Source organism: Anopheles bellator, chromosome 2, assembly GCF_943735745.2.
Source record: "Anopheles bellator chromosome 2, idAnoBellAS_SP24_06.2, whole genome shotgun sequence".
Classification (NCBI taxonomy): domain Eukaryota; kingdom Metazoa; phylum Arthropoda; class Insecta; order Diptera; family Culicidae; genus Anopheles; species Anopheles bellator.
The window spans coordinates 77,537,462-77,559,221 of NC_071286.1; the positions used below are offsets into that span (position 1 = coordinate 77,537,462).

Consider the following 21,760-nt stretch of genomic DNA (forward strand, 5'->3'; position numbering starts at 1 on the left):
CAGCTAATTTATGAAATTGAATAAAAAGCCAATGCCGAAAAGACTAGTGGTAATTAAGTTTAATTTATTGAAATAAAATTGATTACGTATAAGCGATGTAAAGGTTTTTGTATTTCCCCTTTTAGAGACGCAATAGCGGTGCCATTGCAAACAACGACGATGTACAACGAACAATATAAAAACGTTTAAAAAACTAATTCCAACCCAAGCTAAGCTTCGGTTCCGTTGGTGGTTGGGTAAAAATCACTTTAACTAGGCCGAAACACGTTTCAATACAATATTTGTTATCCGATTTTCTTTTGCGAGTGTATGTTGAATGAGTGGCAATGATTTGTCGTTCATGTCTCTATCGTTTGTTCAATTATCTTAAGGCATGTTCCCTAGAAATGGAAATATGAAATGGATGAAGTGGTCACCTACTGGAACAGCTACCGATCTCTTACGTTACCTCTACTGCCCACACAGAACAAGATACAAACAAATAGGAAAAAATTACAGTCACACCTTTGTATCTATTGGCGGGATTCATTAAACTATTCTGTCTCCTCGAAAGGCTTGTGTTAGAAAAAATGTCCACCACTGTGAACACGATAAGCCTGGCCGTCTTTTGTCTCGCAAGCAGGTGTGCCGCCAATTCATCGACCGCCCATCGGTCATCAACGTTATCAGCAATGCGTGACTTTTTACACGATTCGCTCGATGCTGGCAGAGCGTGCCATCAGAAATAAAGAGATGCTTCTGAACTCTTCGACATCGAAGACAGACCCACTTTTACCGAGCCCGACACAAGGTAGAGCAACAGTGTGGCGGCTGCCTTTTCCAGGGACCATTAGCTAACTGAAGAATTTGAACCATTACTGATGATAAGATCGGAACAAGGAGCGTAAGACATAGTCAACGAATGACTCACACGTTGCGGAACATTAAAAGCCTCAATCACATTGCAATATTGTACCTATTAGAGTGTCTCTTTTCTTCTTTTTATTTGTATTAACATTAATATTATTGCTCTCTTTCTTTTGCTCAAGATCAATACACCTAATTAGAAAAATAGAAATATATCCACGACGCTCTTGGTCACCGTTTTATCTCTTACTCCGACTGTTATGGGAACATTTGCAGTGGGTAAATAACTTTCTTAGCCTTTACAGAACCAACGAACTGGGTGACACACTGTACGAATTAATTTCCCATATCCGCGAGCAGCACATGACGATCATCCAACGATCATCGAAATGATGCCCCACAAATACATGAGGAAGAAGGGGCCAAACTGTGTTAACGTAAGTCGCCACTTCCGGTTCATCCGAGCCGCATGGCAAACAAAAGCGTAAACCTCTGGCGTTGAATAAGTAGCTACGCTTTCCTAATGCCGGAATCAACGTACACACTAACTAAGATACAGACGACTAACAGGTAAAGAGTTTGCAGGCGCATGCAAAGAGAAATGGGACGCACAGACACGGACGAACGTACGGAAAAGATAGTAGATGATCAAAACGACCACAAGGTGGTCACTTTGCTGGCCTTCTACTCGAACTGTGCGATAATTACCATCATTCCGACGCCAGCCAGCAATGCCGCGATTTCCTTTAACGATTGCCACAGTTTGGTCGACTCCTCGAGCAGTTCCGGTATAACCGAAACGGTGGCAATGTAGATGAAGCCCCCGGCGGTGAATGGTAGCACCCAGGAATCGGCTGCCTCGCTCCCACTGCCCAGCAGGGCCAACACCGTACCGGCGAGCGCCCCGACCGCCGTGGTCAACTGAAGCAGCATCGCCTTCTTCTTCGAGCAACCCGATTTGATAAGAATGGCAAAGTCACCGATTTCGTGCGGCACTTCGTGCAGCAGAATCGTGACGGTCGTCACGAGTCCGATGCTATTACCAGCCAGGTACGATGCACCGATCGCCAAACCATCGGTGAAATTGTGCGTGAAATCGGCCGCCAGATTGAGGTATCCGGCGATTTTGATAGGTTCCTCTTTCTTCGATTCCTTCCGTACGGCTTTTCCCTTTGCTTTAGCCTCCTCTTTGTTCGATTTGCCGGTGGCCGGTTCCGACTTTTGATCCTTTTTCTTATTCTTCTTCTCTGCCTCCGGAGACGGTGGTGGAGAGGAGCCCCCGCTTGGCTTTGGTTGCACCGCGGCCGGTTTCGATGCACCACCATGACTGTGGCCGTGTCCGCCTTCTTTTTTGATCAACCGAACGCCTTTTTCCACTGCCAGGAACACAATGATGCCCGCCAAAACCCACAGACCGACGCGCATGTCGTGCCCGTGAGCGGCGTGTTCCCCTTCATCGGTGTGCTCACCATGGCTGTGGCCGTGGCTATGACTGTGTCCGTGACCCTCGTCATGCGAGTGAGGCTGGATGGCATGCGGTATCAAGTGCAGGAAGGCGTCCCCGAGTAGCCCACCGGAGGCGAAGGCAAGCAACGTTTTCAGACGGGGTTGCATTTCCTCCGTGTTGTCCAGCGGGATGGCGAAGAGAATGAAGAAGGGAGCCGCACTGATCAACAGCGTCGAGCCAAGAGAGTGAACCCAAATATAAAAGGTATCTAGAAAAAAAAGTAACAAAATGCATCACATAATCTCAACAGAAGCGCAATGCACTTCAAAAACATACCTCTTGGTGCTTTAATGCTTGCCGCAGGCCTCTCGTGATGATGATGATGATGATGATGGTGATGTGGATCAGGAATTGAGTCATCGTGCACTTGGTTGGCTTCCATCGAATATTTAAAGCTTGGGCTCTCGTGGTGATGGTGGTGATCATCATGCGAATGCTGCCCGTGGGCTCCGCAAAGCGTTGGGAGCGAAAGCAGCACCATTGCGACGATCAAACAAAGCGCTATATGCACCCGGTACGAAGTGCATTCTTCCTTCAACGGAACCGACACCTTTGGGGCCAACCCCCGGCGTTTCGAGTGATCCATTTTGTTTTTTTGCGAGGGATCCAAGATCTGCACAAATCGCTACTAACGTTGCTACACGTCGCTGATAACACAGCAGCACCAACAGCTGAATTGGTCGCCGCGTTGACAGCTGGCCGCTGACACTGACGTCCAAAATCGCGGTTCTCCTAGCCGCTCTTCGCCGAAGAATCGATAGGACGCGCTATCGGAACCGATTTAACTGACCTTCCACTGCACCGAGATTCTTCACAATGATTACGAATGCGCTGCGAACACTGCAATGCTGCACGGAAAAGGAAACGGAACAAAAGCGTCGGATAATAGAAAAAGACTGATCAAACACGCGACTATGCCGAGTGCGGTCACTGCAAATAAGAGCGGCAACAACAGATCGCACTGTGGGGAATGTGCATTCGATGGACGGACATGATTGGCTTTGAGGCGAACCTACGGTCTTTACTCAACGTGTTTTTTTATTAAATTCAACATTTTATGTGTAATACACGCGTTCGTGTATAATAAATAGGCTATTGTATTGTATTATAATTATTGATCGTCGAAATCATTAATTAAAAGCATACAAACTTTTGATGCACACTGTGTAGACCGACTAAGCGCCCGGTGAAACTTCCAGCGCTTGTCATCAAAGCAAGTTTCTCTAGACAATTCACGCGACGTGGAGTAGCGAACTGCGCCACGTAAACGTACAAACTTTCAAACCCTTCCATCTGACAGTCGTCGTAATTGTAACTGCCTTCATCGTTTGCGTTGAAAGCCGCGGCGAAAGTAATGTTTGAGAAACAGTGGCAAATTAAAACCACAATTGATTGAGTGAAGGGTTTGTGTTTTGTGTAGTGTCGTTCAAAGCGTTCAAAATGTTACCTTCTCGTACCGCAACACCAAAGAACCGTTTCGGGCCAGCTGCTAGCTCGTCACCAACAAAAGCTTCTACACCGCGTCCTGTCGCGCGACCAGTCGGATCCAAATTGGCCACCTCTTCGTTGACGAAGCGTTCCCTGCTGAATATTTCCAACTCCGACTCACTCTCTGCTTCTCCTGCTCAAACGCCGAAACAGAATCAGCCTGCGCCCGCTGGAGCCGGTTTGGGGGCCAAATCCAAATCGTCAACCACTCTGAACTACAACAGCTGCTACACCCCGTCGTCGCTGTACCGTGCACCGCCTGCATCTTCTAAAAGTGCATCGAAGGATTTCGGAACACCAAAGAACCTACTGAAGCGAACCAGGGCACGCGAAGATCTGCTCAACGCGCGTACCCCGGAGTGTTTTTCACGCATCTCGTTAGACACTCCACCGCTCGGCAAAGGAAGGCACTGCTCGAGCCACGGAGCGCTGAATGAATCGCAACGCAGCACAAAGGAAAAGGACAAGGAAGCCCCGGGCGAAATAAGCAACTTGAAGGTAGCCGTGCGCATTCGTCCACTTTCGGTGAAGGAATGTATCGACTCTGTGGCCAACATTGTGCGTGTAGTCGGCAACGAGCTGTACGTTCACACTGGCAGCACGGCGGACAATCTGGCGGGGGTTGAAAATCGCTTCCTCTACGATCATGTCCTCTGGTCGTGCAACGCCGAAGAAGAAGCCTATGTGGATCAGGCCGGAGTGTACAACAGTCTGGTCCATCCCTTGCTTGACAAGGCTTTCGAAGGATACAACACCTGTTTGTTCGCATACGGCCAAACCGGATCCGGCAAAAGCTACAGCATGATGGGCATGGATTTGGACGACAATTACGACGATGGTCCGAACAGCGAAGCCGGCATCATTCCACGCTTCTGCCAGGCACTCTTCGCACGCATCGATGCCCTGAAAGGGCGCATCCATGCCGAGGTGGAAGTGAGTTACTTCGAAATCTACAACGAGAAAATTCACGATCTTCTCTCGGTCACTTCGACCGATGGCCAAGGGTTGTGCACCGTGGCGACCCCGGGCAATCATGCTAAAAAGGCGCCGCTAAAGGTACGCGAGCATCCCGTCTGGGGACCGTACGTGGTCGATCTCAGCACGCATCCGGTCGATACACACACGGCACTAAGAAACTGGCTCGCCGTCGGCAACAGCCAACGTGCCACGGCTGCGACAGGAATGAACGACAAAAGTTCCCGCTCGCACTCGATCTTCTCCGTCGTACTGAACCTGGCCGAAATCGTGAGCAGCAGCGATTCGGACGATGCGAGTGATGGAGGAGGAGGACGCCCGATGGTGCAGCAAACGAAGCGCAGCAAAATCAGCCTCGTCGATCTGGCCGGATCGGAGCGGGTCAGTCAGACGTGCGCGAGCGGAACCCGCCTCAAGGAGGGTGTCAGCATCAACAAGAGTCTGCTAACGCTTGGGAAAGTGATTTCGGCGTTGGCCGATCCGAAGAAGAGCCACAACGCTTACATCCCTTATCGGGACTCGGTGCTCACGTGGCTACTAAGGGTAAGTGCAACGCTCCGTCAATATTTGAAACTTCATCCGGCGCGGGTTTTATTGTCTGTTCAGATCAGCGGCAAACTGGTTGATTCGAGCACGCATCGTGGCGGAAGGATGGTGGTCCGATAGACCCTCCGGTGATGCTTGCATTTACACACGAGAGCACACTTCGAGCAGCACGGTTTTCTGATAACCTTGTTGGTCACCGGCGGCGGGGGCGTTGCTTCTGTAAGAGTTGAAACATTACTAAGAAAGTAGCCCTCGGCACCGAACCCATGTTTTGCCGGAGATCTCTTACGCTCCGAAGTGGTGCCCCGTGGCTGCTTATCGGAGCGCATGCCGTTTAACAGTTTCTTCCACTTCATTGGGGCTGATTGATAACTTTTTTTTTGTGGATTTTATGACGAATTTTCAAAGGTACGCTTTTGCGTATTAGTTGTCTTCCTTCTTAACACTGCTCCACCATCTGTCCGCACTGCCCAGGAACTGGCCAAAAAGTGACGCCTTGACTGCGATCGCGTGTGATCCTTCGGTCTCGATCACGAAACAAGTGAAAACCGCAAAGGAAATGGTGGATAAGCAGTTGTTCAAACCCGCGATAGCGGTTGTCGGTTTGCTTTGGATACATTTGATTAGGAACATTGTCATGAACGAAGCGAGTTCAAATGTTCTTTAGTTTGTCCTTCACAACGTATAATTATTAAAAATTTAACTAAACCTGTGATTGTTATTTATCACTCACATTATTTGTTTACGTGATACGCCGACACGCAACCGCGGCGTAAAAGCGGCATTTATCTTATCGCAAACGCATGGTTTCAGTTCAATGAATTTTATTATCTTTCAAGAACATTGGGCAATGCCCATCACTGATTGTGGCTTCAATGTTTGACCCCCCACCGTTTTATACGGGTGTGCGATAGGGTCGAAAATAAAAGAGTTATGAAACACCCGCCGCAATTCGAGAAAACGGAAACATGCCACCGGTGAAAAAGGAAACCGTGCCGAACCGAATGTCGTAAGCACGCGACAAAGCAATAAAACATTAGAATGTCTAAATGGCTGCGCCCTAGAAAGCTCTCGAGGTAATGGGTCTTATCAATCATTAGCCGGTCAATTCGGAAGGTGTAAAAATGCGTAGAAAGACTCTTTTTTATCATGCTTCGATAAGCAGCAGACTAGTATTCGAATATGAGCGTGCCATGGACCATCCGTAATTTTTTTTTATTACGCTTTATCAATGCCAAACGATAATGGTTCTTGCTATCGATTCAAACGTAGGTTTTTTCCGCAGATTAGTAGTAAATCTGTTGATATGCGGAAAACATCTTTGGGTTGGTGAATCTGGTTGATATTAGTTATCGTATCAGTTCGATTTGATTTCTCTAAGCTATTGTTTGGAGGGTCAATCCACGTTAAAGGAAACCACTTGTTTGAAATACCAGTATAAAGATTAACCATTTTATTTCATTGCATAAAGATGGGCTGCGAAGGCGTGCAATTTTGCAACGTGATTTTCAAACTAAAGTTACAGGCTTACAGTCTAGTTTCTCTATGCTCCCTCGGCTTAATGATGAACAGTTTTACGGTTAGCAAGCAATCCGATTTTCTGCCCTGACCAATAATTTCTTCTAAACATGCGTTATATATAACAATAATAAAACTTATCATCATATGCTACGAACCAGGGGTTCAAGATCTATGAATCCAACTGCCAGCTTGTGCCACGAGCAGCACGCTTGCTGCACGCGGCCAAATGCTAATCGGCCCACCAATTTAGTGGCATGTATCGCATGAGAATCCCAAGTGACTCAGCCCGGGGTGCTAAAACGATGTTTTGTTTATAAAAATACATTCTGCCCTGACAAAGTTCTGTTTCTTCCAGCTGCATTAATATAGATCAGTCTTTTTGCATCGTCCTACCGCGTCCGTCCACCAGTGGTACGCTGTGTCTTATGATTCTCTCTGCGGTTTTTTCATTCGATTTTCATTTTCATTCATACGCCGGAGATGAGTGGCGTAATCTTGCAGCTCTCCGCACATTCTCTTTATATGATCAAAACTAGGTCGAGAACGTTCCAGCGGGAGTGGTTGAGTCAAAACGATCCTCCCTGCTCGGGCCAAACGTTTTCCACATTTGATTTTGCGTATTGCAGAAGATCGTCTGCGATCTTCCGCTATCATAGAACTATTGCAGTATGAAATAACATAAAACTGTGATGCTGATAGATTGTGTCCCCGGTTTGATGCGCCCTGAGGGTAGTACCGACTATTTGCCTTCCATTGATTCCTGACGATTGAATCCGCTCGCACCGGTAATGTTCCGGTGCATATGTTGGTGATCGTTGGACGGACTGCCGGCGAGCGTCGACGAGCCGGTCGGGCATTCGTCCTCTTCCTCGTCCTCCTCGCGCAGCTCGTTACATTCTTCGGCGTCTTCACTGATGCTTTCGGACGTGATGCGCTGGCCACGCTTGCGCATGTACGCGCCAAGCGGTCGCTTCTTTTGTTCCTTGCAGAACGGACACGAATCCTTCTTCCCTGCACCGGTGGTCGCTTTTCCGATATAGCTGAGCAGTTTGGCTATCGGGCAAAATGAGACAATAAGAAAAATATGTACTAAAAAAGGGCCGCTTTTTCAACATAATGTGAACACTGTCTGTATGCCGTGTTTCTCCTAGAAAATGGCCACGTCGGATGAAATGCTCTATTATCTAATCGAAATTCCACCTCCCCAGTGCCATTGAAGTAGGCCTTCAGCACAGACTCTGCCCTATGGTCAGTGAAGTAAAACAGAAAAAAAGATCTCACTCAAGCCCATCCATCAAGCAAAAAATATACCATACAACAACCGCGACGATCAATTTGCTGTCCTTGTTACTCCACCGGAGGCCGCCTCGCTATATTGTGCAAACCGAGAACCACCTCTTTGTTTCCTCTTAAAGCGCCCTGTTTGCCATCATGCTGCCTCCCCCAATTGCTGTAATCTACCCAAGCTCCGTGTTCCGAAAGCACTCAGAAGTGTGGTAAATTTGCTCAACACTTGGCGTGCCTGTTGCAAAGCGCAAACAGTGCAACCTATATGATAACGCCGCGGAAAATAAATGAGTAGATAGCGAGAAACAGTTGCTGCAACAATCACGAGACGTATTGTAGAAATCTTTTCGTGCTATCTCAATTAAACGGTTAAATTTATGACACATCTCTAGCACGCCCACGGTGTGCAAATATGTTCGTGGCAAATGTACGGATTGATACTCTTCAACCTCTCGTCGAAAAGGAAGTCGCAATCCGTAAGCTGAGAGTGTTACCCGAGCGGTTGAAGAGTGCACGTGACTAGCGCATCTAGTGTCAACACGTGCTTTCTACGGGCCTTTAGGCGTACCCTAATGCAAAAGTATTGTAGAAACGCAGGGCATTAACATTGCGCTAAATTCGTTACCAGTGCTCCTAAAATAAAGGACAAACCAAGGCGAAAGTGCTCTGTAAACATCCGTGGGTATGTTGTTTGAATTCTTATCAGCTCATAAAATGTAGAGCAATTCGGTGGTGCAGTTTCTTCTGCCCATGGAACTAGTATTGTAGTGGGATCGCAGCGACGATGCGCTTGATCGATGGTCCTGTCACAGGTTTTTGCAATTTGATGCTCGCTTTTAGTAGCCCTTCTTTCAACAAAACCGAAACCCGTCAGTGGAGGTCCCCACCGTTTGATGGGAATTGATGGTTCCGATCCATTTCTTGATAGGACCTCACTGAAAGCGGATCTCTGATTCTAATAAGAGTTCCAGTAATCAACAACAACAGCTACACTACCCTAATCGCTACACCGGCTTTCATCCGCTCAGCTCCGCATGTGGTCGTCCGTTTACTACATGATAACGGTTATCATTTGCGACGTAAAACATTCGCAAACCGTGTCTTTAAGGCGCGCCCGGGACGAGAAGTAAAACCGAGCCGCAACCGCAGGGTTATCGGAGGGGTGAAGCATTGGCAAGCGAAGAAACGATAGCGACGTGGTGGCGATAAGATGCGGGACACATTGTCGGCAGATGGCATCATTGTTTGTGCGCGCCCTCTGTCCCCGCTGGCGGCAGGGTCCGGCAGGACGCAGATGGTACTTCAGACAAGATCGATTGTTTCTGTCCGTCCGACGACGAATGGCCTCTGTACCTGCAGTGGTTTCAAGACCTTTGTGTAGTGATAAAGCCACCCTCTTCCTCACGATAATGGAACGTGGCTCGTAGTACCTCAGTTGTGGGGCTCGTCTACGTGCTTAGCGATACGTGTCGATATTGACTTTCGTGTGATTGGCAGCCCTGGCCATTGGCCCCGGCGGCCCACTAGAGACGAAGGAAATGATGTTTTCGTAATGCGTTTCCCGCGTATCAACGCATGCGCCAGAAAAAAGACGGAAACTACCATCGCGACAAAAAGTTATGTCTCTGTCGCTGGGCGGTTGGCACCCACCCAAATCCACGCCCAGCAAATGTAGGTCAAATCGTATGAATTGCTGTGCCGCCGGTACCCACGTACATCAAATGGTTGGTTTGTCGCGCCGATGGACGCCGTTGCATCGTCTGCAATCGACTTGCACTTTGTGCCTTGAAAGGGAAAGCACTGCGAGCGCGACAGGGGGTTGGTGAGCGTGTCCATGAGGTGGATAACTCGGTTAAATGTAACCTCCCGACCCAGACCGGACCGAGGCTGCTTGGTCGGCCGGCTGGGGACACTTTGTTCTCGTTCGCCCAGAGCGTCCGCAATTGCACGAGTAGCAACACGAGACGGTTCGATCATTCGTTTAATCGATCGAATCATAGACGTTCGTCTTTGATGGACCACAGAACTGGTGAATTAGGGCGGGTCCTGTGGTGACGCATTGTGAATTTACAGCATCGGAAACCTTGATGTTGATCCACCGGAGCATTGCCACTGCCGGTGACATGATAAAAACGATACGGTGGTGGAATTTGTCAGCAGCTAACGAGAAAGGCAAACATATGCCGGTGTGATAATTCTCCATTACGTGTTCTGTTAGCGCTTTTATTGCTGGAAGCTATGCGCGCTGGGCGGAAATCGTAAACAGAAGCCGAAAGCCCGAGGCACATGATCTACGTGCGGCGACGTACGCTGTTGCATTTGGTCCCTCCCCTCGGTTCGGCGGTAATTGTATTTTCCCTTTCTAAGCTACACGTTAATTGTAGTTTAAAAAGTGTTTAAACGAAATGCATGCATTAGCATCTTAACGGCTTATTGTGTGGTGCGCTCGACGAAAGGCGAGAAGGCAAGCCTCTCCCGTCGTGACTTTTCTCTCGGGCTAAAGTGAAGAATTATCATTTTCCAAGGGCAACCATTGCCACCGGCCAGCGGACAAAGCGTCGGTCGATCTTCCCACATTTGCATCAACAGCACGCTTCCGGCCAATCTACTGGTTCCAGAGCGCGTACCGGTTCACAGTGCAAGTGACGCATTTCACTGATTGGCGCTATTCACGATGCTGTAATTCGCGGTCTCGACGGTCGCTCCGGCCGGCACAGCTCCCTGGGTTATGCTGGCTTCGACAGATAAGCACCATCCGTAAATGGTGCCACGGTGGCACTCTCTCTCCCTCGAGGGGGGGACCATCTTGGGACGATCGACTACACAAGCCTTTCCCGTTTGCATTTCCTCTTCCTCGATTTATCTTGACTCGCTAATTCCGTTCCGTCGCCCGGACGATGATGTCAACCGCAGCGCAAGCAAGGACGGTCGTTTTGCGTTTTGGAAGCTTTGACGCTCTCCGGCGGCTGGCTGGTGCACGTACCTATGACCACAAGATGGGACACGAGTGAGGATCTCACTCGTGCGGATTCTTGTTGCGGTACGTAGCAAACCGGTCCGACAAGTGCGGATCGCAACTACCCCGCTCGCCGTCGTGCCTTCCCTAGGACGCATCGCCTAGACACACGAACGACTCGAAGTTGCGTTGCGCTCGGTTGAGCGCATTTTGTGCGAACGAAACCGCAGTGGGGTTGGCCCGGTGATTGACCACCGCCGAGCCCGGCATTCGCGGTTCTGGTGGTCGGATTTTACGCTGGTGCTGCGGTGGCAACCCGAGACCGGGGCCCGGTGTACCCTTTCAGCACGTTCCGCAGTGACGAAATGGATATTTCTGTTTTTAGCCGACTCGACAGAGGAGGAGGGCGCCAAGAGCCGTGGCCATTCGTTCGTTTGCACGGGCCACAGGACCATTGTGCAACGGACGATCTTTGCACTCGAACCGAAATAGCATCGTTTTTCGATCGACAATGCCACGTTGACGAGGGAAACCCCCTCCTGGCACGTTATGAACATACCGATCGGTGGTGGACATTCCACTCTGTCTCCTCGGCGCTACGCAGAACGTGGTTATATTTATCTGGGCCGGTCTAAACATAGGTGGTCTGCATTTACGCTGCGCTGCAGAATATGGTTCACCTCGAGTGTGGGGTGACCTAACCGAAAGCCAAGCCCTTGTTTGTTTGGATTTTCGAAGTGATAATAAACAGCTTGCGGTCGAACCGAACGAACCATGGTCACGATTTACGCAGATCCCGTGCCTGTCTGGGGTTGGTGCGCATTAGACGCAGCGTGAAGAAGGTCATCCGCTACAGACTTTAGAGGAGCGTGGAAGAGAATGGCCAAATACGGTATGCGCGTACCGCGATACTGATCGGTTGCCGATTAATTCATTTGCCAAAAATTTGGACTGTGCCAGTTGCGCACCGTCTGCCTTTCTGTGCCCCGATTAACCCCCGACGAAAAGGTATTCAACAGAACTGCGCATCGATTCGGCTGTTCTGGAGGTTTTTGAACCGTTTCGCAGTTCCACTCATGCGTTACCGATAAGTGCAAGGCGATGTGGTTTTTGCACCGCAGAGTTGCACGCCAACGGAGTCAAGCCGTAAATAAACCGGAAAATCCCAAGTACCACACAAGCGAGACGTTGGGAAATTTAAAACGAGTTGAAGGAAAACCCCCCAACCTCTCATTGCGAGCCTCTTGGCTGTGGGTTGGCAACGAGCGGTCTATTTAATGGATGCTGTCAGTGCGAGCGCGCAATGCTGTCAGTGTACGGGAGATCGGGTGGGCATTGATCCGGCTGCTGCGGTTGTTTACCTTGAGCGTTGCCAGCGGTGCTGCCCGAATGGTTGTGCCGTTGTTGCTGCTGTGGCTGCTTGTTGCTCTTCGAGACGGGATTGTTCAGCGGGTTCTCCAGCGTGCCGTACGGGAACTTCTCGTAGTCCCGGTAAGTTGGCCCGCGGAACGACGAGTACTGGATGCTGTCGCTCATGTAGTAGATATCCATGATGCTCGCTTGCTGTCTCCTTGGCAAAAGTCCTTGGCCGACGATGTTTCCCCCGTTTCGTGTGCAGTCTGTCCTTAGCACGTTGGCCGACTTTTTTTGTTAGCCTTCTGTACTGCTCTTGGCCCGTGTGTGGTGCGTTTGCAGCCAGTTAGAGGTCACAGACGAATGAGTGTATGCGTGTGTATCTTCGTTAATCGTAGTTGTGGCCAAGCATCGAATGGCTTCTTCCTTGTTTCGGTATGGTTTCACTTGGCGGGGATTAATAACCGTCCCACTGCCTAGGGTTTCGTCGTCGATCTCGATCCGATTGTCGTCCGCTCTAATTGCTGCTAGCTGTCGCTGTTATGAAGTGGTATTTTTGGAACAACTTTTCCTTTCATTTGGCAGGCAGGCTTGCTGCTGCTGGGGTCTGTTCGCGCCACGGCTACGTCAGTGTGGTAACACAGAGCAAGGTGTGGAATTGTTGAACTGTTTTGTTGGTAAACAAAAGCGGTCGAGGATTCCGACTTCCGCTCGCAACGAGAGAGAAAACACTGCCTTTCTGCGCACTTTCTCCACGTGTTGATCACTTTTGCTGTTTCGCTCACCAGGCTTAAGGACACACTGTACACCCTAACCGAAATAATAACTCTTCACGCGGTGGGAATGTATCTTTCGAAGGGCACACCGTTCGCGGATGTGATGTAGGAATTACCAGAGTACGACGCAATATGATGCCTCTCTCCGTTTCTTCGCACTGAAACGCTCGTTCGTTCGTCTAGCTTTCCGCTGCTGAACTGAACCGCTGATGGCGAACGTGGTCGCGGATATATAAAAACACATTCGGTCGCTCTCTCTTTCTCTCTCTGTCTCCTTCTCGGCACACGCCACGCCACGCACCGCGGATTCAAACGGACGCAACAGTGCCGCCCCGCTGTGTTCAACGCTCTCCGTGAGCCGTGTTCGAGGCGGCCACCGACCGCGCGTCCCACATACACGCCACGACGAACGTGGTGCCGCACACGTACACACGTGCTCCGATTCGCGCACGCTCGCGCTGGTGTGCATGTGTCTGTGGCCGGCTGGAACCCAACGCTCCCTGCGTTGTGTTTGTGTTTTGAAGTACACATTCCTCGGCCAGACCCGCGAGCGCGGCGGCCATTCAATATCACCGTGTTTGCCACCGAAAGGAGGCGCGAACGAACGGTACGTGGGTTGAAATCACGTTTGCCTGGTGGGTTGCTTATGAAAAAAACGCTCTCCATCCTTGGACTCGAGGACAGGGTGCGGGGCCGAGCGGGCAGATGCGGCAAGATAAACCCCAAAATGTAAACAACGGAAGCAGAAAACCCAGATTTGCACATCCCGCCCAGCGTGAGTAAAACACTGCAAAAATAGCAGCACACGATCGTCGCCACCAGGGGTGTGGTTTGCGCGAAGGTAAAGGCGCATTTGGAGTAGAGGCTCCAGCCTCGGCATGGGTCCGAATGGGGAGCTTTTTTCCTAGTACAGCCTTTTGAACTGAAATGTGTTTTCTTCCGACCGAACTGATTAGACCGTTTGAATCACGTTTGTGCCCGTTGTTTAGAAAATAGCCATCGAGTCACAGGAGACCGGCACAAAACTGCCCAAGAATTAATTGAAGATCTGCAGTTTAAGAAATCTTAGTGTGGACCGAGTTATGGAACTATTTCTCTTCTACTTTGTTCTCGGTATCCCTCGGTAGTTGCTGTAATCTTATCACCGGCCAGAGCGGTGGCCTTAGTCTCTGCGTTATTGATTTTCAAATATTGAACGCATATTGATAAGCGAACGATGTGTGTCGCTAGAGATTAGGGTTCCGGTGTTTATCTCCGGTCCGGTATTGACAGTCTTATGGAACCGGAGTAAACCAAGCCGGTTAAGCCGGAGGGCGGTTGATGTGGTGTGGCACCGCCGCTATTTTGTTTCTCCCAAAGATCTCTCCCAAACGTACGGGTGCAAAAGAAGTTCCCGCTAGTAAACGCCATTATCGGGTAAATCAAAAGGACGGTGATTTATTCGCCGCGATAAGCATTGTTTCCATCTAGAGCATGGTATGTTGTAAAAATTGGATTTTTTTTTTGATTTTCTATAGCAAGCGTTCGTAAAGCTCTGCACTGCTAGTGTTGCAGTATGTGTCCTTGTTTAGGCATTATTAGTCACGAACATGGCGACACAGTGCCCTTGCCTCCGACAGATGCGTCAACGATTGATTGGCTTTTCCACTTATTCGTACCTTTGTTTAAAGTTATCTCTCTGCTGTGGGCCTTATCCAACACGACAGAGCTGCATGGGGAGCTGCAGGGCGAAGAAATTGCCCAACCGGTGTCCGTGTCGCTACCCGAGCAATCGGCAAATGGTCGGTGTCCAATGTAAAAAAAAGCCAAGCAAACCCTCTTCTGGGCAGAAACCATTTTCTTATCGCCTTTCCCCTCGACGGTTAGGTCATCATTCGCCAAACGGGCGACATTTTAATAATCGCCTCCGGTCAAAGTACTTTAATCGTTTTAATAGCCTTCGACTAACGATTTACGAATAAATGGTCACACACCAGTCGTGTAAAGGTTTTGTGCTGTCAAGCAGAATGGCCTTCAGCATTTGCACTATTGTAACGACACATAAACTCCAGTTGCTTTGCGCTCCCAGGTATGGTAGTGAAGTTCCCATGAACAGGACACATTTCCCGTTTACTTTTGGAGGACGCCGAAATAGTGCGCCACATTTGATGGCCCCGCTTCCGTGTTTGATAACATTCAACGGGGTTTACCTTGCGCCGTGACCTTGCTTATGGTCACGTCTAAGTCGGAATTAATCGTTTAATGGCCGGGAAGCCGACAGCAGACACTAGTTCAGCGTCTCCCACCAAGGATGCCACCCGAGAGTCGTTAAACGATATTGAAATACTTATCACACCGGCCTCGTCGTTGTTTTGCTGATGGATGACTAATTTGTGTTCTTTGCTTTGCTCCGTACAACGTAGTACGGCGTAGAACCGGTCCTTGTTTACTGTCCAAATTGGAAACGCGTAATATCTCAGCATTACTCATGTTTGACTCCGAGCGTTCCGAAGTAAACAAAATCTAGGGGAATAAAATGCGCATCCTCGAAGTGAATTTTCTTAAACTCTTACTTCCTTCCGAACTAATACGAAAGCACTTCGTTTGAGCTTTTTTTGTTCGACAAATGAAACATTCTTCTACTACATCTTCTTACTCTTTTCCTATCGCCGGGAATCACCTTTGGAGTGTTTTATAGCATGCCCCTCTGTCGGTATATCGTCTGAGTACATAGATACCCGTCTCGGAAATTACCTTTATTTTAAGTGATGACTCTTAGCCTAGCTACGAGCAGATGCGACCCGTTATCAGTATCAAACACTCAAACAAACTAGTACAAAAAGGAAACAGGCACCCCCTTCGCAAACAGAGCGCTCTACTGATTCCGGGAAAAGTAAGCACTTCTGAGCCTTTTAAGTCCGAATCTGGACTATCAAAGTCCAATATTAGTGCCTGTGGCACTTGACGTTTGCGTATCACGAGACTGTTGGCCACAGTACTCGTATTTGCTGGGGAGCCTTTGTGTTGAATAATACGGTTACCGTAACTTTGATTGTCCGCGATCGTTTCTGAGGATCGAAATCAGACCATACCATGCGCTGGGGTAATGGGGATGCCCCGCTGATTGAAACCAAAACGTCGATTCTGTGGGCATGTTAAATAATATTCTTCCTAATGGTGCAATATGTACCCAGTCATTTGTGGCCACAGATCAAATATCTTCGATTCGACGAGCGTTAGCCGTGGCTATCGTATTGCCGAATCCGTACCGTTGTTTGCCACCGGTTTTATCTCCTGTGGTAAAGTTCCCGCGTACTTAAAGCGCGATCTCCTAATCGTGTAGCGGATTGCGTTATGTAATTCTTGCAATACGGCTCTCGGTAACGGAATGTGCATTTCGGTCCGAAGTTGTTTTGTCGCGCACGGTTGAATAATCTTCCTCGGTGGTGCGGTTGGCACGAGGGTGTCACGTAAATTTGAACCCTACAGAAAACGTGTGCTACCGTTTGGTATAATATACTTTATCGCACTTCCCCGTGGTGACAAGCCTTTTTCGATTCGACTGGGTGGGTTTCATGTTTCCCGGATATTACAGACGTATTTTGTTTGAATTTAAAGTGTATACCGTAATTAATAATAATAACATTTTTCGCATTAAGGAATTTGTGTTCTTTGAGTTTCTGACACTAATCGTTTGGTCGTTTGGCTTACACAGGAAAACTTGGGAGGAAACTCGCGCACGGTGATGCTGGCCACCATATCGCCTGCCAGCATACATCGGGATGAAACGCTTGCCACCCTACGCTACGCTTGCCAGGCACGCAGCATCGTGAACCGCGTCAAGGTGAACGAAGATCCGCACGATCGCATTATTCGCGAGCTGCGCGCCGAAGTCGAACGACTGCAGGTCCTCCGCCAGGACTACGAGCGTCAGAAGCGACTCTCCGAGGCCAACCATCTTCAGCCGCGAAAAATCATCATCGAAACGTCGGTTGACGATGGCGAAGTGGAAGCACTACGGCAGCAGCTCACCGAAACGGAACAGGAGCTGGTCAAAGCTCAGCGATCGTGGCGCGAGCGACTGCAGGAAGCGGAAGACGTTCGCCGCACGGAGATGAAGCTGCTGAAACGCAAGGGCCTGGCGCTTGAACTGTCCGCGGAGCAGAAAGAACCGTGTCTGGTAAACCTGGCCACCGATCCGATGCTTTCCGGAACGCTGCTGTACATTATCCCACCGGGCACGGTGCGCATCGGACGGCCATCGTCGCTGTCAACGCCAGACATTATGCTCGAGGGACCTCTTGTTTCTCCCAACCATTGGTGAGTGTACATCAATAAGAGACTTGAATATAATCTAACCGGAAGTTTACTCTGTTCTCTAGTTGCATTGAAAACAAGCATGGAAAGCTGTTCCTTTTACCCGAGAAAAACTCCGAGTATGAAACATTCATCAACGGTGAGCTGGTGCAGGAACGGCGTCAACTTTTCCACGGCGATCGCCTGGTTATCGGTGGATCCCACTACTTCCGCGTTTCGAATCCACTGTGTCCGAACAAATCGAACCAAGTGGTAAGTTAAACCAAGGGGCTTCCCAATTTATCACACAATCGTTATCGTTCAACGTACGTTGCTCCCCAGATGGTCGACTTTCAACTGGCTCACCAGGAAATTCTGTGCGAGCAAGAAAATCGTCTACGGCGTGAATTGGATGCCGAAAAACAGGCCGCAATCGCGTGCATCGAAGCAGAACGGATGGCCCACGATCAGGAGTACGAGGAACGTCTGGCAACGCTCGAGTTGGAAAAGTTCAAGTACAAGTGCCACAAGGAAATGCTCGAATCGGAGCAGGAAGCACTGATACTGCTACAGTCGACCAGGGCTGCACGCGACAGTACCGATAGTGGAGCCGGCCGACAATCCGACGACGGAGAATTGTTGGATGGTGGCGAGTTGGCGTTCTCCGATTCAAATCTGGCCGAGGAAATCCGTCGCATAATGGAGCACACGAGCGAGGAAAGCTTGGCCCAAATCCAGATGCTGGTTAAAGAGGCTGGCCAGCGGTGCCGTGATGTTGGGTTGGATTACGAATTTAAGCAAACCCAGGTGTGGCAGGAGGAGGGCATTTTTCGTGCGGTAATCAATATAGTGGATCGCGCGAACGGACGCATCGCCGAATGGTTACCGGCAAGGCTCGAGTTTTGGCTAACCGTCGTGCGTGAACGGGACGATCTTTCTCCGGACAACATGTTCGAAAACTTTGATCTCCCGTGGAACGACGCAACCGATCCGGCGACCAATGAGTCGCTACTGCAGGAGCCCCAAAACTCAAGTCGGATTTCGTTAAACCTGAGTTCGGTGAAGGATGCTATATTCGCCGGCAGACACAGCCTACTTTCCGCTCCCGGTAACACTTCGCTTGGTCAGGCTTCGCCTAGTACTAACACCGGCAGCAATATTGTTGCAACAAGTCTGCATAAAACGCAATGGTTGCTGAAATCGATGTTTGCCAGAAACTCCACAACCACCGGCAGCGCCAGAAAGGCTTTGTTCACCGAAGGGCACGGCAACGAAGAGAACATTCCCATCAACGGTCAGCAAACATCCACAAGTGCCCCAAAGACTCCGCTGCGTTTCGATCATAAAGCAGCAAACTATCTGCGCAACGTGCAGGTGGCCACTTTGAGGCTACGTAAACTTTGCGAAAAGCATCAGGACGTATCGAGCCTAGCCGACGATACACCAGTCAGCAAAGGGGAACAGTCAGATAAGGCTTCCGCGGGCGATGGTGGCGGTAAAGACGGACCCACTCAAGATGGTGGAAATCATTCCGAGGAAGCACTGGCAAACCGAATGCTTGCCTCGATCGATGACGTTGAACGATCAATTCAAAACCTTCGCTCGATTCTCACCGAATACAACATCACACAAGCGACGCTGAACGTGTTCGATGACGAACTAGGCCGTACACCGAAATCAGTTCGCTTTCTACTTGATTGAAGGAGAATAAATTCGGTGCGATCGGTCCTTGTTTTGATATACTACGTTACTCTTGCCACTCTCCACGAGCACATCTCATTGGGAGGACGATTTTTTGTGAATGCGTTATTTTTCCTGTATATTTTTAGGTAAAAATTTTACAAAATTTACACAAAATGCAAACGGAATGAACGTGAATTTACAACACGCTCGCGAACCTTCGATACATACCTATTATGTAACCACAAAGAATAAACAGAAACCCATATCCTGCAGTTGTCCTGCATAACTGTGAAAGATTTTATCAATTGTGTTGCGAATCGTAGACCAATACGTGAATGTGGCTGTGGGATTTTTTATCATATGGTTGTTGATCTCAAACTTTATTCAGTTGTTTTACGCTATTACTGGTTTGAGTTTTAATGAACATAAAGTCTGCTCTTATTTCATTAGCAATAGTAGAGTTCTTCTGCTCTCCTGTTTATAAATAGTAATACACTTAATAGTAGTGTTTGCGCAGAAACACCAAGACTGAAGGGGAGTTCTTTTGCACACGCATAAGTTGTTAATACTTTATTTTTGATTCCCTACTGATGAACAGGATTATTTTTGTACATCTACATCGATTCAGAACGCCATTTAGATTCGTATTTCCTCCAGTGTCTATCTTTGTTCGGTCAACTATCTACCTGAGAGAAAGAGATACTGTTGAAGGGATGAAAAGTAACGAAACGATCACAGTTTAGACAGGTTGCGGTAGCATGGAATGCTTCCCTTTGCCACTACTCGTCGCGAGTAGATGAATACATAAGAAAATATTGGTATTCGCTAGTTTTACAACTCATCCCTCGGAAGGGTCGTCCTTTCGCACGGACAGTGAAAGGCTTCGTCCGGTTGCTTAATTTTCTCCATATTGGGTTGCACCTGAATCGGACTTATGATGTACTTCGCGTACTCCTGTAAGAGACCAACACGAAGTTTTAATACGCTCCGAAAACCGTTAGTTTTGTTTTTAGCCTACCTTAAACAGCAACGCATGGTAGCAGTAAATATCCTGTGGAAGAAGATTGGCATTGATGAAAGCATTCGCGTTGTCGCGTATCTCTCGCGCCTGCTCATCGTTGGCACGGGCCCATTCCACCTGCTGTACCAGGTTCGATAAATCCGCTGCGAACGGAATGTAGTGACGCATCGGAATCAGCTTCCGATAGAAGTGTTCATAGTAGAACGAGTCTTGCTTCAACACCACGGAGCTACCGGCCAGCAGGTAGGGCAATCGGTAGGCCGCCACCGTCCCGTCGACGTTCACCTGGTACCGATAGTCGAAGAAGTCGTGCATCGAAATGTGAGCCACGCGTGGTCCAAACTCTGTCTCCTCGTCGCGGAAGAAGAAAAAGTTCGTCAACGAAGCATTGAGCAGCTCGGGGTGGCTCCGGGACAAGCGCACCAGCTCCAATCGCTCGCGCCTTGCGTCACGCCCTCGCCAGAAAGCTTTCCGATGTTTGTCGGACCACGGAATGCCACGACGCTGGACGGACAGCATGTCCAGCATGACGCGTCCCATGTTTTCCAGCGTCGACTCGGTTATGTCGTACGTTGGCATTACGATGTCGAACGTGTCGTCGCTGCCACACCACGAAAAGATCGGATATGGTCCTGTGGTGCGACTGGGTCCTCCCTTTTTCACCAGTGGCCAATCGCCTAGGTTCACAAACATTTCCATATCGGGCAGTGTAAACTTTCGGGCCAACGACAGGAGGATCGTGTCCATAAACTTGCTGAAACCCGTGTGCTGGCCGTAGCATCGGCGATGGATTTCGTTCCGCAGAATGACGTAGTTACAGTGCGAAATGCTGCCCGGCTTATCGTACTGTTGTATCATGCGCGTTCGCAGGCTGGAGAAATTGATCGCCCGAAATGGGACCAAATCCATATCGATCTGCGGATCACCTAACGGGCAACCGACCGTTTCGAGCCACTCCTCCACCGAACCCTGCGGACAGTAGCACTGCTCCGTGTACAGGGTGCCGGCGATGGCGAAAGGAGAACCGCGCAGGTGACCGCCGTTATGACGCACGTGAATCGTGACGTCAGTGCAAGATTCCGCCAACCGGTAGCGAATGATGGAAGATCCATCGTGACGATCGATCTGGTTTAGGCGATAGCGGCACGAACCGAAACGAGACTGCCCAATTATATGTACATCATACTTTTGGGACTCATTGATTCTGCAATAAAACGAGAAAAACACATTTTAGTTGGCGGGCGGCCACTACTAAACTAGGTCAAGGACGTGCGGAAACATTGCGGTAGCGTCACACACTTCACATTATCGGCGTCTCTCGGTTCGATGAAAAAGTAACGCGCTGGAAGAGTGGACCGATCCGGTATTTCCACGCCAGGTCCCCAGACGCGAGTATTTTCCCGATCTACGCTCCGGTTGCCGCTGGCGAACACAAGCGTGCTGACTGCCGCCAGAGCCAACCACCCAAGCAAGCAACGAAGCATTTCTTTGTTCTCTGCTTTTTCCGCGCAACGTTTTTGCCTTCG

The 21,760-nt window shown here is 49.3% G+C and overlaps 4 protein-coding genes across 4 annotated transcripts; 1 reads left to right on the plus strand and 3 right to left on the minus strand.

Annotated features, from left to right (window-relative positions):
- Positions 1-23: 23 nt before the first annotated feature.
- LOC131211592 (protein catecholamines up) lies at positions 24-2,987 on the minus strand. The gene is made up of 3 exons (XM_058205128.1): positions 2,630-2,987; positions 1,555-2,561; positions 24-380 (listed from the first exon to the last, which is right to left on the minus strand). The coding sequence occupies exons 1-3, from the start codon at positions 2,937-2,939 to the stop codon at positions 339-341; spliced, it is 1,359 nt and encodes a 452-aa protein (XP_058061111.1). The 5' UTR covers positions 2,940-2,987; the 3' UTR covers positions 24-338.
- Positions 2,988-3,717: 730 nt separating this feature from the next.
- LOC131211723 (kinesin-like protein KIF14) lies at positions 3,718-19,471 on the plus strand. Its single transcript, XM_058205309.1, has 4 exons — positions 3,718-5,359; positions 16,950-17,554; positions 17,617-17,803; positions 17,873-19,471. Exons 1-4 carry the CDS (start codon positions 3,794-3,796, stop codon positions 19,229-19,231), a joined length of 3,717 nt encoding a protein of 1,238 aa, XP_058061292.1. The 5' UTR covers positions 3,718-3,793; the 3' UTR covers positions 19,232-19,471.
- On the minus strand, positions 6,793-13,461 carry LOC131211724 (uncharacterized). Its single transcript, XM_058205310.1, has 2 exons — positions 12,488-13,461; positions 6,793-7,936 (listed from the first exon to the last, which is right to left on the minus strand). The coding sequence occupies exons 1-2, from the start codon at positions 12,675-12,677 to the stop codon at positions 7,623-7,625; spliced, it is 504 nt and encodes a 167-aa protein (XP_058061293.1). The 5' UTR covers positions 12,678-13,461; the 3' UTR covers positions 6,793-7,622.
- A 406-nt stretch (positions 19,472-19,877) lies between the features above and the next one.
- Positions 19,878-21,718, minus strand: LOC131208106 (protein O-glucosyltransferase 2-like). Its single transcript, XM_058200754.1, has 3 exons — positions 21,534-21,718; positions 20,232-21,438; positions 19,878-20,167 (listed from the first exon to the last, which is right to left on the minus strand). Exons 1-3 carry the CDS (start codon positions 21,716-21,718, stop codon positions 20,045-20,047), a joined length of 1,515 nt encoding a protein of 504 aa, XP_058056737.1. The 3' UTR covers positions 19,878-20,044.
- Between the last annotated feature and the right edge of the window lie 42 nt (positions 21,719-21,760).